At 32.6% G+C, this 16,200-nt stretch overlaps 1 protein-coding gene across 3 annotated transcripts in view; it reads left to right on the top strand.

The window, feature by feature from the left end:
- Positions 1-16,200, top strand: part of LOC124362132 — a 70,513-nt gene that overhangs the window by 29,465 nt on the left and 24,848 nt on the right. For all 3 annotated transcript variants that reach the window (XM_046816353.1, XM_046816350.1, XM_046816351.1), the window contains 3 exons: positions 8,844-9,001; positions 13,731-13,893; positions 15,213-15,349. In XM_046816353.1, the coding sequence (XP_046672309.1) occupies positions 8,844-9,001; positions 13,731-13,893; positions 15,213-15,349 (458 nt within the window). The remainder of the gene's footprint in view (positions 1-8,843; positions 9,002-13,730; positions 13,894-15,212; positions 15,350-16,200) is intronic.

Raw genomic sequence — 16,200 nt, 5'->3', positions numbered from 1 at the left:
GACTCTTTCACTTAATAACATATGTTTGCTGCAATGCATTTCTTACGGGTATTTCTGTAACCAGTGGGGCGGAATCCTGAATCGGGAAAGGGATAAAAAGTATCCTATAACCTTCTACAGATCAAGACGAACAAATTTAAAAAAAAATTAGGCGAATCCGTCCAGCCGTTTGTGAGTGATGCTGTTACACACGAACAGTTTCATTTTTATATATATAGATTATCCTTTCTTATATAAAGAAATATATTTCAAAAACTAACCAACCAACTACAACCAAACTTAAGTAAACTCTTTATCCTGACAGTATCTATCAATAAAAAAAGTTTGAATTAAAATATCTTAAAAAGCATTAAATGTGTGACAAAATAACAAAAATAACTTTTCGTAGAAAATTCATCAACAAATGCATTAACACTTGAAATTGGACAACAAATAACTGAGTAATTGTAAGTTTAGTCCGACCATGCTTGTCAGTTTCTTCTTAATAATGTTAAAGTACAATAATAAAACAGTGTAAATAAATTCAAAATAATTTGTTATTTGTTTGTTATCTATTATTTGTTCCAATGTAGAACATTTAACATATTACGAAGAAATTTTAGATTAGACATGCGTGGTCTGACCTGCAATAAGTCAATTACTTGACATCCAACTTCAACATTAGTAAACATTGTATTATTTGATCATTTTATACAAAAAGTTAATTTTGTAAATGTTTTGTAAAATTAGTGCTTTTTAAGATATTTTAGTTACAATATTTTTTAATGGCTGCCATTTTATTGCTGATGAATAACTAAAATTAGTAAAAGTTGGTTGATTAGTTTTAAAATTTGATTTTTTATATAAGAAATGTAGACAGAGAGTAAACGGAAAACAATAGAGCATTGTGTTATATATTACTTTGAATTCAACGTCAGTCTGAAAAGGCAAACAGAAATCAGCATATCACTGTCCATCATCAGCATTATAAAGTATCCTTTCTCAGACCATACAGTGTCTAGGAATACAGACTATGATTTGCATATCTGTGTCTGGCATGTAGATGAGGGTGGCCTAAACAATTTCTCCGGTTGGATGGTCACCCTGCTGGACCGATGTTTTCAACACCCAAGGTGTTGGGGATGCTAATAAGTTATTGAAGTGAAAACTTCTTTAGGCGCGTTGAGCGTTTTGGTAGAGGGTAAAATCCTCGGTTCGCGTCACCGACATGCTAATGATACTAACCTGCATGAAAAAGTCAGTCTCGCTGTGTTTTTTTAACCGTAGACTTGGCCGCGGACTACTAACCTGCATGAAAAAGTCAGTCTCGCTGTGTTAAAACTGTCCCGGCGGAGTATGAAAACAGACTGCGAAAATCAGTGACCTTTACGGCTTCCTCTCGCGATTTAAAAGTGAAGCCAATGTCGTACAATTCTGTAAGATGCGTCAAATTAAAGCTCTTAATATTGGCAATCTATTGGTTACATTTTTAAATATTAAAAAAATTTCGAAATAATTTTGATTATTGTTTACATTTTACATAGCGTTTACAATGACAAGAAAAAAGTAGTAAGCGAGGATTTTTTTTATTTTTTTGGTCAGACAAAATTTGTCAGCGAGAAAGTTGTGTGAAAATAGATGAATATTTTTTTTGTAATTTATCATTTTTTTATTGGAAGTTTAGTTTAGCCTGTAGTAGCGTATGAAGTGATGAGTGAACGTTTCTGCCGGAACTGTAGTTGGCGCATTGGCTCACTGATACCGTATTAACTCAATAAATTAGTTTATTGTGCAATAAAAATACCTTTACGAAAGAACCAAGTTAATTTAACTAATTTATTAGTTTTAAAAATATTGTGGGTTTAATTGTTATTGCAATTATATAATTTATCCGTAGCAATAACTGTATTATTTACAACGGTGTTCAACTCACTGTTGTTCACTCGGTGTTTACTCACTTGTATTCTATGTTTAACTAACTATTAATTATACAGATAAATGAATAATGAAAACAACGAATATATTTTTAAACATTTTTAATATTTGTACGAATATTTGTATTTAAAATTTAGCATTATTCATTTTAATTATGTTTTTAATATTTAACCTCTTCATCATGAAATGAGTATTATTACGGTATAAGATTTATCTTACTAGCGTGGTAAAATAGATTTCTAGTTATTTGATAATATTTTTTCGTGGATTTTAAAATTGGAAAATTAAAAAAATGTTATAATAATTTTAGATTTTATGAAATATGTTCATTTATTGTTTTTATTAAGATATTGTTAAGATAATTGTATATTAATTATTTTTTCAAACCACTTTGTATTTATATTTTGTTCATGATTTGTTTAACCCATCATATGTAACTAATAAATAAAACATAAAAAATTTCATATAATTTTTGCATATAGTTTTAATTACTCTCAACTTAATAGTTCCGTTTTCACTTCTATCGGCAGTCCCACGACTGCTACTGTTTTTTATTTTTATTAATACACTGACAATAGCTATGGGTGCCATCTGTCCGAAGAAGAAATTACAAAAAGGAAAGAAAAATAAAAACAAGACTTTCTGTTTCGAAGATACAGCCAGACTCATGGTTGAGTATCTAGAAAGCCTTAATTAGTATGCCCATGAGATGGGGACTGAAAGATTACACAAAGTGCAGACAATAAATCAAAGACTAAGTGGCAGATTCACAGTTGTTCGAGCCCTTACAAGAAAAGCATTAGGTATTCGTTTTTTTTTTTTTTTAAGGAACTCAATGCAATAAAAGACTCTGACTAAAACCATTATCCAGGATATCGGCTTGCCACTAATAACCCGATGTCAAATAAAAAGCAATACTCTGTGCGAAACCAATTCTGCCCTGAGTGGTCACATTTGGTGAACCAAAATGATTACCAAAAAACCTAATAATGGGAAGAGGAGGCCACTCACGAGCTGATCCTCTAGCCAATGGGAGACCCACCTATCCAATTACCTGGGGTGTGATATGGTAGGGGAGGCTCCACCCCAGTATATAACCAGAAGATATTCAAAACTCTGTTAGTTGCCTTGTACTGGTTGGTTTTGTCCTGGTCTTGGCTCTGTACTTGCCCTTGTGCTGGTAACTTTATTGCCAAATCTTGCAGTCTTGATCTTAGAACCATTATATCTATTGGTGTTGGCATTGGGTAAGTCAAGCTATCCCTCAGCCTCTAGTATGTATTCAGTAGTCTGCTTAACATTTCTTGTAAAGGTAAATAGTAACCAGTAATTGTCAATTTTGTAATCGAGTTTGTTTGCATTTCAATGATAAATGATTAATTCAAGCAAATCAGCTTAGCCCATTTTTGCCATCCTGACTAGATAGTATACCACTGGTACTACATAAGAATTGGTTGCATTTGATGTTTTGCTTTATTTTACCCGAGGAACAATATCCTAAAGTTTGTGTGGAGAGTTTCATTACACCCCGTATCTCTGAAAAATGTGAAACTCTATCGCATGAATGACCAGACTCATTTACCACATTACTTCAGACCAGACTCAGATGATTTGTTAGCATTCAAAATGCTATGTCCAAACTGGGATTTCAACTTAGGTCCTAGGGGTGATAATGTGAGATGGTAATCACTTAGCTAAATAGTAGTAATGTGAATATTGAAGACATCAAAATCTGTAATCAGTATTATGTATAAAACTAGGACTTTTAAAAAATAGTTCTACAGAACAGTAAAACCTTTTTTATTCGGATTAATTATGACTGGAAGTGATCCGGTTGAATGAAAATGTGGGAAGTACGCTGCTTCTGGGATGTATGATAATGCAGACATTTCAAGACCATCATATCTCCTGATGAAGTATCAAATTGTCTTCAAAACAAACCATGAGCCACTCTAGCTGAGCCATGTTGAGCTGTGGCATCACAATGATCCATGATAACTTCTAAGTTTTCATTATCAGTATTGTTTCCACTGTCCTCTGTTACTGTTGAAGACAAACCACTAATACAATTTCTACATCAGTCATCACACTAATGATGTGATACTATTGTCAGCTTGAGGACACATTGTAATTTACATCTTCTAAATTTACAGTTATCAACCTCTGATATTCATACTACAATATTGTTAGTTTGATATTATATCGTAAGCATTATTTTGAATGCCAAACTTGTATTAACACAAAAACAAACTATGCAGTAAACACAACAAAAATTTGACTCTTTCCACTGTGTAAAACCAAACTGGATTACATGAATGATCTGGACAAATAAGGTCCAAATAAACCAGGTTTTACTGTATATCATTGCACTGTTCAGCTATACTTGTACTGGAAATTTCATAAACCCAAGTGCCCACCATATCACCATTCCACTGTATCACATGCATTGCATACCAACCAAGTAATATCCCTTTGAACTTTGACCCAAAAATAAAAGAGTTTTTCTTTGGTCCAAGAGGCACCTTTGTACCAACTTTTAAGTCCCAAGGACATTTTCATCAAAGTTATTGCACAATCAAACAAACAACGATATGATTTTAAGAAGAACTTGTCAGATCTTTAATAATTCCTTATTTGAAATTATATATTGAATTCTGTAGACACATGTTGCATGTTTTGATTGAAAGACATAAGTAATTACATGGAACATCAATGAATACAAACAAAAAATTTACAACTTAGAGAAAGACATATATGCTTTACAAAGAAACTTAAAGAAACATTTAACATCAGAACAAGAATCTCTAAGCTATAAAAACTATGAAACTGAAACTCAAACTGACCAAAACTCTGTACAAAACTTGAATACTCATACCCCCCCCCCCCCCCCCGACTGACAACACAACGTTTTTAATAGAGTTGGTGGAAGTGAAATCAAAACAACATCTTCTGGAGGAGGTCATTAAAACCTTAAAAGCGGAAGTAAGTACAGTTAAATTACCCAGTGAAGAAGAAACTCAAATGACTCCAGTGGCAAAGAAACAAACTGCCTCAAACAAATCCCCCCTAACCAGGACATTCAGGAAAAATAAATTTAGTATTTCTCTTCAGATGGCCAAAAGTAAATCAATGAACACTCACAGCCATTCAAAACGACCACCAAATAAAACAAGACCTAACTGCAACCTACACACAAGTTCTGCTAACACACAAAGCTCGAAGAAGGGTCTGAAATCTCCTCTTGGAGAAAATCAACAGACTGAGGACAAATTACAAATTAAACACAAATTAAAAGTTATTTTCGGCAAGGGACCACCAATGAATGCAAAGCCTAAAGCTAAAGAAGAGAGCTATGATGATTTCTTCAATAAACACATAGACTTTTACAAAGGTTTAACAAAACATCAGTACCTGCTAGCAACTGGCAACCCGGCCCCTAGTGGAGGAGATGGACTACAAGCTCTAAATCCGGGGCTTCTAGGTCATATTTCATCCTCATCACCAGAGAGCAACGACCAAACTATACTGCAGGCAGAAGTTTATAATACTGATTCTGGAAACCAAAACACTCAGGACTGTGACTTAGACACCCCAACTGAAATTGCATCCCAGAACAACCATAACACCAATGGATCTTTTTTAGCTCCCCCTCACAGGAAATTCAACCAATACGACATAACCCTATTCTAAACCAACACAAAGCTCAACAAGGCACCCTTAGCTACAAGAATAAATTAACGATCTTCCATCAAAACACAGACAGAATCTACAATAAAATAGATAGACTCAATGCACTTTTGGATACCCTAAAACCTGATATAGTAGTACTGACTGAACATGGACAAAAAGAAGAAACACTCAAAAATACAAGACTTATTGGGTACACTCTAAAAACAGGATTTAGTCGCAAATCTCACCTGAAAGGTGGAGTCGCCATATATGTCAAAACCACAATAAGCGAAAAAGCGGAAGAAATCAACATGAAAGAACACTCCATTGAAATGATATGTGAGATAGCTGCCTTGAGAATAGCTTTTGGGAAATCATATCTTTACATTGTAGGTATCTACAGAACACATGGCAACCTAGAAACAGGACTAGATGTCATCTATGACTCCCTTGAAACAGTCTCAGCAGAAAAAACACCCAACAGTTCTAATTGGAGACATTAACATTGACTGCCTAAAAAAAGGGAGATGAATTTTTCCAAATGGATAACACTCTAAACTGCTATGGACTGCATAGGATCAATCTTCCACCAACCCGTATAACACATAGATCTCAAAGTTCAATAGACGCCATCTGCACCAACATACCAACACAGGAAATCAATGCGGAAGTTATAAACACCGCCATATCAGATCACACAGGCCAACTGTGCACACTTTTCGAAGAGATAAAGACAACTAATGCCTCTACTATAAAAAGAAGACTAATGAGCACCAGAAACCTTCGAGAACTGAAAGAACTACTGGCCAATGAAAACTGGGAAGATGTTTATAAATCCTTCAATGTAAACGAAGCCTACAATAAATTTAGTAACACTCTCCAGAGAGCACTAGATCAAGCGTGCCCCTTAGTTCAGTTAAAACAAAGAAATAAAAAAAGCAAAACAATTCCCAACGACCCCAATACACTTCAATTAAAACAGCAATTTCTGGCTGCTCAAAATGCCTACCACGCAAGTGGTAGGGAGGAGCATAAAAGATATGCCTCACAATTAAAAAAAGAATATGACTTACAACTTAGAGAGCTGAGGAAACAGGCAAATGCTAGAACCATCTTGGAAGCGGACAACAAATCTAAAGCCATTTGGAATGTAATAAACACCGAACGCAAGACAGCTGAGGAAGCTAACTCGCTAACAAGACTCAAAATTAACGGAGAAGAAACTACAAACCCCAAAGAAATTGCAGACCACTTCAATCAGTATTTTACATCTATCGCAGAAGAAACTATAAAAAGTAGCGGAATTACACGAAAACAAATAACCCAGCCAATATTTAACAGAAATGTGTCGTATTTAATCCTAACAGAAACAAACTGGGATGAAATGATTAACACCATAAGGTCATTGAAGACAAAGAACTCAGCCGGATATGATGACATTTCATCAAAACTTTTGAAGTTGTGTGAGAATGAACTGAGCAACCCTCTGGTAGATATTGTCAACAAGTCATTTAGAACAGGAGTCTTTCCTTCTGCCCTAAAAATGACCAAAGTGTACCCAAAATTCAAAAAAGGAACAACAACTGAAGCAGCTAATTACCGCCCCATTTCTCTTATTCCAACCTTTTCAAAAATAATAGAAAAAATAGTTTTAACACGACTTTTTGATCACCTCAACACATTTAAACTTTTAACACCCAATCAACATGGCTTTCTCACAGGAAAATCCACAACTACCGCCCTCATTAATCTGGTTGAGTTCCTACTTGACCAAATTGAAGAAGGAAACACCGCTACAGCAATACTACTGGACTACAGCAGAGCCTTTGACTGCCTGGATCATGAACATCTTCTTACAAAGCTTACTACCCTTGGAATTCAAGGCTCTTCCAAGTCATGGTTCACAAGCTACCTGACTGATAGGATACAAAAAGTTGCAATAAAACATGTACAAAATGGAAGAACAAATATAGTAAATTCTGATGCAAAACCAATAACCCGAGGAGTCCCCCAAGGCTCTGTTTTAGGCCCAATACTCTTTATCCTCTTTACTAACGACTTCCCACAATTCATTCAACAATACAGTAATACACTCATGTATGCTGATGACACTGTACTGCTACTTGGAAGACCCAGACCAGAACATTTGGATATAGACAGCTTTGTGGCCTTAAACATGGCAATACAGTACTGTCACAATAACGAACTGGTTGTTAACGAAACTAAGACACAGCAACTAATACTGGGACGACAAAAACAGGATGTATCAGGACTACCCGACCTTGAAGAAATTTCTTCTTGTCGATACCTAGGAGTTACTCTGGACGACAATCTATCCTGGAGACCTTATGTGGATACTCTCTGCCGTAGATTAAGCACAGGACTCTACCTAATACGAAGAATTAAGAACACCAGTGACATCGACAGTGCAAAAATAGCTTACCACGCACTGTTTGAGTCTCATCTTTGCTATGGGATTGCAGTGTGGGGAGGAACCACAATGGGAAATTTGCAGCGAGTACTTGTGCAACAAAAACGAGCAGTTAGAAGCCTTAAAGGTTTGGAACCGAGAGCATCCTGCAGAGAAGCCTTCCGGGAACTCAAAATTATGACAGTAATCAACCTCTATATCCTAGAAGTAGTCTCCTACACTCACATCAAAATACCATCAACAGTGAGAAGCAGAGTACAAATTCACCAGTACAATACAAGACATGCTACTAACTACTGCCTTCCAGTACACACCCACGCCTCAACGGAAAAGAAACCAAGCTACATCGGTGTGAAGATCTGGAATTCACTACCAGAAGCCCTCAAGAGGATAGACCGACAGCGGTTTAGAAAAGATCTGCGAGCCTGGCTGCAAGACAACCCATTCTACTCCGTCACTGAGTTCTTTGAATGGAGACCACAGAACAACCCTTAGTGTACAACTTTTTGATTCTTGCTGTCTATGTATATGAAATGTAGTATTATGTAAATTGACGCAACTACTGATCTTAAAGATCATGTAAATAAAGAGTTTTGACTTTGACTTTTGTTCTTTTTTCAAATTAATAATGAAAAATATCAAATTTGAAATATGCTATAAGTATTTGAACTTCTTTTTCAACTGGGACATTTGTTTTACTAACATAATTCACCTCATAACGTTTCTTAAAAGGAATCGAATTTAAAATAGTTCATCTTATCTCATTTTGTATCCCATGTTTGGTTTGTAAAATTTTGTTTTCCCCTATAACTTTATTGCTATTTTCCAGCTACGAATGCTTTTGCTCAAGAACTAGACCACCTACCTACAAAAAAGCTCCTGACAACCAATGCAATGCCAAATGTGCAGGAGACAAGAGTAAAACATGTGGCGGAAGTGACAGGCTCAGTGTGTATAGCACTGGGATTGAACAGACTGAGGAACCAGGTTCGTTGTTGAGCATTGTAGTAGTTTTATAACTTGGTATCTCATCTGTTTCTCCCAAGGAATCGTATTTGATATCTCTCATATATATGTATCAATTTTATTACATGATACTTGGATTAATAAAGACTTACTAATCACAAGAACTGTGTTTTCTGTGTGTCCAGAGTTCATTGCATGTGTGTGAGGGAGTAGTGGGGCTAAACACTAATTCATATTTTTGGGATAGGCACTGTCTTAATATTATAAGCAAGTCACTAATTTAATAACTATTAAGTATTCCAAATTAAGTTATTTTTATAGTTTTTTAATGGCATTTGGTTTTTTAATCACAATCATCCCATTCAACAGGTGGAGCATTCATTTTCCTATAACAAATTCATTGGAGACTGTCATCATTGTATTTCTTCCCTCTGTTATCTATTATCAGTACAACAACATGCATGTGATTTAGCAAATTATTTTTGTTTCTTTATCTAATAGAAACAATTGCAGATGTTTCTATATTTCCAAGATCAATTATCAGTTATCCAATTAACAGTTTTATAATTTATTATTTTTTAGACCTTAACTCCCGCTGCCCATTTTACTTGTTTGTTGTAGCTTAATTTCTTTTCCGAAGTTCAGTAATTTTCATCTTTTATTTGTTGTTTTCAAATTTAGGACTTTTATTTGACTACTTTTCCGGCTTATCTCTGTTTGTAAATTTGAACTTTTTGCTGCAAAATGCAAGACATGAAAATAAATTTGGTGTTGAAGTAGGTTTTACTTAGTTTTGTAATTCCAAATTTATTATTTTGTAACTGTGATGCAAATATATGTAAAGTGTGCGGTATTAAAAGAGTGTCAAGCTTTCAGAAAAAGATGCTTATGTATAAAAAATGCATGTTATCATCTTATTTTATTTCATTTTTAGGTGGTGTTGTGTCATGAAATCCTCAATACTGGCAGCATTTAATGAGCTAACTATGTATGAGAAGCTTATCGTAAAATAAATTGTTTTTACATAAGGTTGTATTCCCTTATCCCATTGTTCTATTTAATAATAATTATTGATAAGTACAAGAATACAATTATATTTATTTTGAATATTATTAAAAGATTATTATTTTATTTTAATGTAATCTTACGCTTTAAAAATGTCTATAATAAACAATCAAACATAAACGTACAATGAGCTATGTATTAATGCTGCAGAGTATTGTATTTCTGTAATATCGCACTCTGCAAACCATTTTGACCTTAGCTAAGAATTTAAACCATTCTTTTAGAACTGAAATTACATAACTTTAATGGATATCTCCTTACTGATCGAAAATAATAGACTAAGAAATCATTGGGTTTAAAGTTTTTTTCACTTTCAGCTCTCATATATCACAAAGACTCCCACTGTAAATATCTAATATTATATATATATATATATATATATATATATATATATATATATATCATATATTTTAGTGTTTATTAGAAATGAGACACTAAAATCTACATTTTGTAGTGTAACATTTATTGATTTGAAACAAATTAATATTTCTAACGCAATTTTAATCTTTTTCCCAATGGAACCTCAGAGTTATCTTTGTTTTAATGATGCAACTCTAGAAATATGCAAACACTCATAAATTTATATTTGTACACACTCACATACAATTTTAAAAAGCAGATTTTACATTAATTGCAAGATTAAAATTTGTTTTCAAAGTCAATAAATAAGCAAATGTATCCAATACAATAGCAATATTTGCCAATCTTACTGGTTCACCTTGGTTCAATGAATGACTCATCAGTAATTACTTGGAACTTCCAGTTATACTATAAACAAGTTGAGATCATTGTTCAATTTTCCTTGATTTGTGTGGAGATTACCAGCAAGTATAACAAAAACTATCAACCCACAATTCTAACTGTTTGCATAGCCAGCCTATACATGTAAATGTATTGTGGGATAGATACCAAAGACTAATGCAAATCACTAAAATAATTTGTTTAAATTATTTTAAATATTTTATTTTGAATATTTACACATAACAGTGGTCTTTAGCCATTTTGTGGCACACCACCTTAATTAAAAATCCAGAATAATATAATATATATATATATATATATATATATATATATATATATATATATATATATATCTCAGGTTTATCTTGTAGTCTTTTGGATTTTCGTATAAAAAAACCCCAATATTTGAGGCCTGCAGAAGAAGGTGAGTTCATTTTGCTTCAAGTCCATATATTTATACTTTATTTGAAAATAGTGGGAAATCTTCTCAAAGCTGGCAACCAGTGATACAGAAGCAATACTGATCATAGCAGTGGGTGGTAAAGGTTCAGAATGACAAGAAATCTCCGCACCTTCAACTTACCTAATACAGACGACTGATGACTATTGGCATTTCCAGTTTAACATCTGTTGACTAAACAAAGCAACCTACAGTGAGACCGAAATATTTTAAAAAAGGTTAATTGTGTAAGCAAGTTTTGACGTGCTGTGAACCTGAAGATTTTTATGTAAACTCTTATGATCTCTATTGTCCAGAAAATAGTCTATAATTTGCAGGTTTGGATCAATGGCTCTCTACATCTAGAGAAGATAGTGGGTGTTATGGCATGTAGATCAACAGACCAAACCAATAGATCAAATCATAGTAAGATCTGCCAAATACTAAGATCTGCCAGGCAAGGATTGAGTAGGTAATCTCTTGAAGTAATAAGGAAAGCTGTTCTAATAGGTAACAGTGATAAGATATGCTGGTACATTTCTGGGTTCATTGACAGTCAGTCACTTTTATGAAATAATATTAACAGGAATTTGTTAAAAATTTCAGAGGCAAAAGTGAGTACTTTTCAAAAACTTTACTGTCAAGAAGGGAAATGCTGACACAGCCAACAACCATCACATTTGAGTGTAAAAAGACAGAAGGCTTCTTCTTCTGAATGTACATGTTGCACAAGAATGTACCTATACTGCTCAAACTAGCATGAGAAGGGAGAATCTTTTTCACTGTATCAAACAATCTAGTTTTACCTAAAATCTATAGAGGAATTTCTCCTAAATCTTTACTTAGAAAGAATTTTATTGATGAGAACATGATGCACCAAATCTCTTCTTATGAGAATGTGCCTTTGGACCTACAAAATGCGAAAATTTTCAGGTACTGGGCCATAAAGTTAGTTTTACGATTTTTTGAAAAAATCACATATATTAAAACTTTATGACGGTGGTACCTAATTCTTTTACTACAGCAAATTTGCCTTCAGAATGAAAACATTACAATTGGTGGTTACAAAAACCCAAAAAAACTATATTTCCATACCATTTTTTTTATCTGTTGCAGAATATTTTAAATGAAAACATAATTTTTAAGCAATGTCTTATGGAACCCCACTGTACTATTCAGTAAGAAAATGAGAAAAATGTACTAACAATTTTGGAATAATTTTTTTATAATGGAATAGCACATTAAATTAAAGGAAACTCATATACAAATATATATATATTTGTTTTTGTGTAAATAACAATATGTCTTCTCCACCAGCAACAATATTAAAATGTTAAAATTCTTCTCATAATCAAAAATTTCGAAGCTGACAAGGGCAGGACAAAAATAAACAGATGTGCCAATAATTTCGTATCAGACATATAAGAATTTCTCCTACCAGAAGTCTTCCAGAAAAAAAAAAAATAGAATGTTTGATTACTTTATGGGCAAGTAAAGCAAGCCAATTCAGTTTCCCAAAACCAAATTTTTTATTTAATAACTAATCTTTTCTCCTGCATAAGTGAAGCAAGAAAGATAGTTATAGTGCAGCCAAATTATACTAACCCCCTATGTACACAGTAAACAATAACATGGTAAGCTTCTTCCTAAATATTAAAAAATATTCTGTTGTTTTAAATATATCTATTTTTTAACAAACTTATTCAAATTACAATTTCCTGAATCCAAATGTACTTTTTGTTTGCTTACTATAAATATGTTCATTCATAATATTCTGTTCTCCCCCATCCCAAAGATTCCAGTGAAAAAACAAAACCCATTGTCTATGTAGTATTCCAGATGAGCAAAGCAAGCTCACACACCGTTTTTAAACATTAAGGCCAAGAAAATTGAGCTCAACGAGGTGGAGTTAGGTCACCAAGCAGGCAATGGTATCCCTTAGTTTGTAAATATAAAGTGTAGTTTACATAGTTTAGCAATTAAGTAGTAGATAGAGATCTTAAGAAATATATACAGCATGAAAAATAAAGTTTTTGACCCCTGACTTCTTAATTTAATTTAATAAAAAAAAATTGTTTGGAGCAAGTTTATTAGTTTTTAAAGTTTGTCTTGAATTATTTTGCAATCTTTCCAAAGTTGGTCAAAAATTTAATTTCATAATTTTTTACTTCTTAAAAATAAGAACACTAAAATATATCTTATATTTGAATTAAGAATAATTTTGTGATATTGTGTACTGTATATATAGTATAACATATGTATACAGTATATATATATATATATATATATATATATATATATATATATATACACATACATACATACATTAGACAACAAAAACGGATCCTTATTTATGACTCTCAGGAGCCATCAATGGATATAACTAAATTCAAACAATAATTTGTTCATAATCACAAGGATATATTAGTAGTTAATAATATATTAGATACTACATGCATTAAAAATACTGAAATCAAACCACTTAAGTTAAAAATTTTTGTCCAGGTACTGAAACAGTTTTCAAATATGTTGGCTGTTTCAAGGATTTTGCAAATGGCACTCGACTGATGAAAGGGTTTCATCAAGATTTTCCTGATTCTCTGACTAATCAGCTGTGTGCAAGGCTCTGTCGGAAAAAAGGATTTCGTTACGCAGGAATGCAATATGGGTACTGTATGATTGCTGTAATGTATTTTGAAAGTATAATATTTTAAATATGTAGAAAAATATTCTGTTTTTTAATAAACATTACCGTTACACTTTTCAGTGGCATAAATAATACCTGTGTCACATTTTCCATGAAATCCAGGAGTATGGTTTAATGTGTTTCAAACAGTTTTCTGGTTTACATATGTTTATATTGCAAAATACTTTTACAAGGGTAAATTAAAAACCCTTCCTGGTTGTTTTTGGATTTGGCAGTGGTAAGGGCACCTAATTAATTGTCAATATAATTCAAAAGAGGCATTGCCAGTGAAGTTTAGTAAATATTTTATTTCAGTATGTATATGGTGTATACGGGGTTGTACATTTTAAAGTTTAAAAAATAGAATAATTTTTTTTGTTTATTAAAAAACATTAAAGGGGTGTGCTAAAGGAAGCAGACCTGCTCCATTATGTACAACTTATAGTAAATGGACAAACAATAGGTACTGCAAAAGTCATATTCAAAGAAATTAAAATCTGACACAATTTCAAATAGAGTACTAACAACAGCCATACAATGAATATAATGATAGTATTAATGCTAACAATAATATTATAGAGATTGTTGTCTCCTTGGCATGCACATATATTTTCTATAACCTAATATATGTAAAAGAAAATGAAGAAAGATTTGAAACACAATGTACACTCCATGACTATGATACTAGATCAAAAGATAATGTAAGAACTCCTAATGTAAGGCTATAAATATATTATATAAGCCATAAATACCAGCAATTAAAACTGTTTAATAAGCTTCCTCTTTTTATTAGATCTTTACCTTTAAAACAATTTAAATTAAATATGTCAGAGTGGCTTAAGCTTAAGGATTTTGACAGTGTTGAGGAGTATATGAAATGTGATATGTTGTAAATAAGATAAAGTGAGGATACTCCATAATTTATTTTAAATTTTAGATTTTAATTCCATGTTTCTGTATGTTTTTGATGTTTTAATTATATGAGAAGATTTAAGTATTTATTATATACTTATTATAATAGATTTGAAACTAGTCTGTATTTATACAATATCACTTGCATTAAGTATTAAAAAAGTATTATTTTGACGAAGGCTATCTTTGGAGTACTTAATGGCCAGTAAAACTTCTGATTTCTATAGGTATACAAGTAAAGATATTATAGTGTTTCTGTCCTTTTTTTTAGTACAATTTAGAATTCTATATAATAAGAAGATAAATAAAAATTTTAAGAAAACCCATATCATTATATGTATAAACTAATTATTAAAGGACTGATTATAAGAGTGTTTTATTGTTTTTAGGAAAGAATGTTTCTGTGATAGCAATAAGCCTAAATTCCAGCATTTTGCCAAGGATGAGGAATGTTCCACAAGATGTGATGGAAACAATAATCAAATATGTGGAGGAAATTGGAGGATCTCAATGTTTGAAATTGCAGGTGATAATATGTTTGTCATGTCCCTTTCATGTTATATAGGGCAGTACTTCTTGCCTTGTGAACCCAGCATATACTTTCAGCTTATTTGTGGACCTGTCTTTCCAGTGACATCTATGTTTAACTTTCAAGGTGGAAGTTCCACAATTCTATAATATCTAAGAGAGATAGGAGGTCTGAGGGCCTTAATTTAGTCATTTTTATTAGAATTTGAAGAAGCCTTAAAATCCAAGTAAAGACCAACTTAATTACAATTTACATATTTTAAAAAGTTGAACATGTTCTTTTGGAGCAGTTAATAGGCTACTCAGTAGTATTGAAAATTAAAGTGTAAACAAATCTTGGATCTTTAATTTAAATTTATAATCCAGGTATATTGAAAGGACCTTGAGTTTTAACTTTTGAGAACAATGTTAACCAAATATTTTTCAGATTAAATGTATATGTTTTAATATTTAAACGACTAAGCACAAAAACGATTAGGATTTTTGTCCATTTGAAGTAATAGTTAGGCATGGAGGAGAGGCTTTCTTATTCGGCCACCTTCGGGTGATACCCATTAGACTAAAGTCCTGACCATGACTGACAGCAGTCAGCCTGTGTAACCAGTTGCTGTTGTGTTGTTAGGTTATATGTTTGCGCTTAGTTGTCATTGTTTCAGTCTGCTATTTAGTTTTAGTGTACAGTAATAACTTTGAAGTAAACTTTTGCAGTTATAGTGCTCTATATTGTGTTTGATTGATTGGATTGTGATTAACTAGGAACATGATAACTAGGGTCCTAAAGTTAATGTGTCTTCAAAAAGAAAACACTTGACTCTTCCTTTGACTCAAAATCTTGACATGGTGAAGAAG

This window comes from Homalodisca vitripennis, chromosome 5 (genome assembly GCF_021130785.1).
Source record: "Homalodisca vitripennis isolate AUS2020 chromosome 5, UT_GWSS_2.1, whole genome shotgun sequence".
Classification (NCBI taxonomy): domain Eukaryota; kingdom Metazoa; phylum Arthropoda; class Insecta; order Hemiptera; family Cicadellidae; genus Homalodisca; species Homalodisca vitripennis.
The sequence above is the reverse complement of the archived record's forward strand: the minus strand, read 5'-3'. Positions and strand labels throughout refer to the sequence as shown.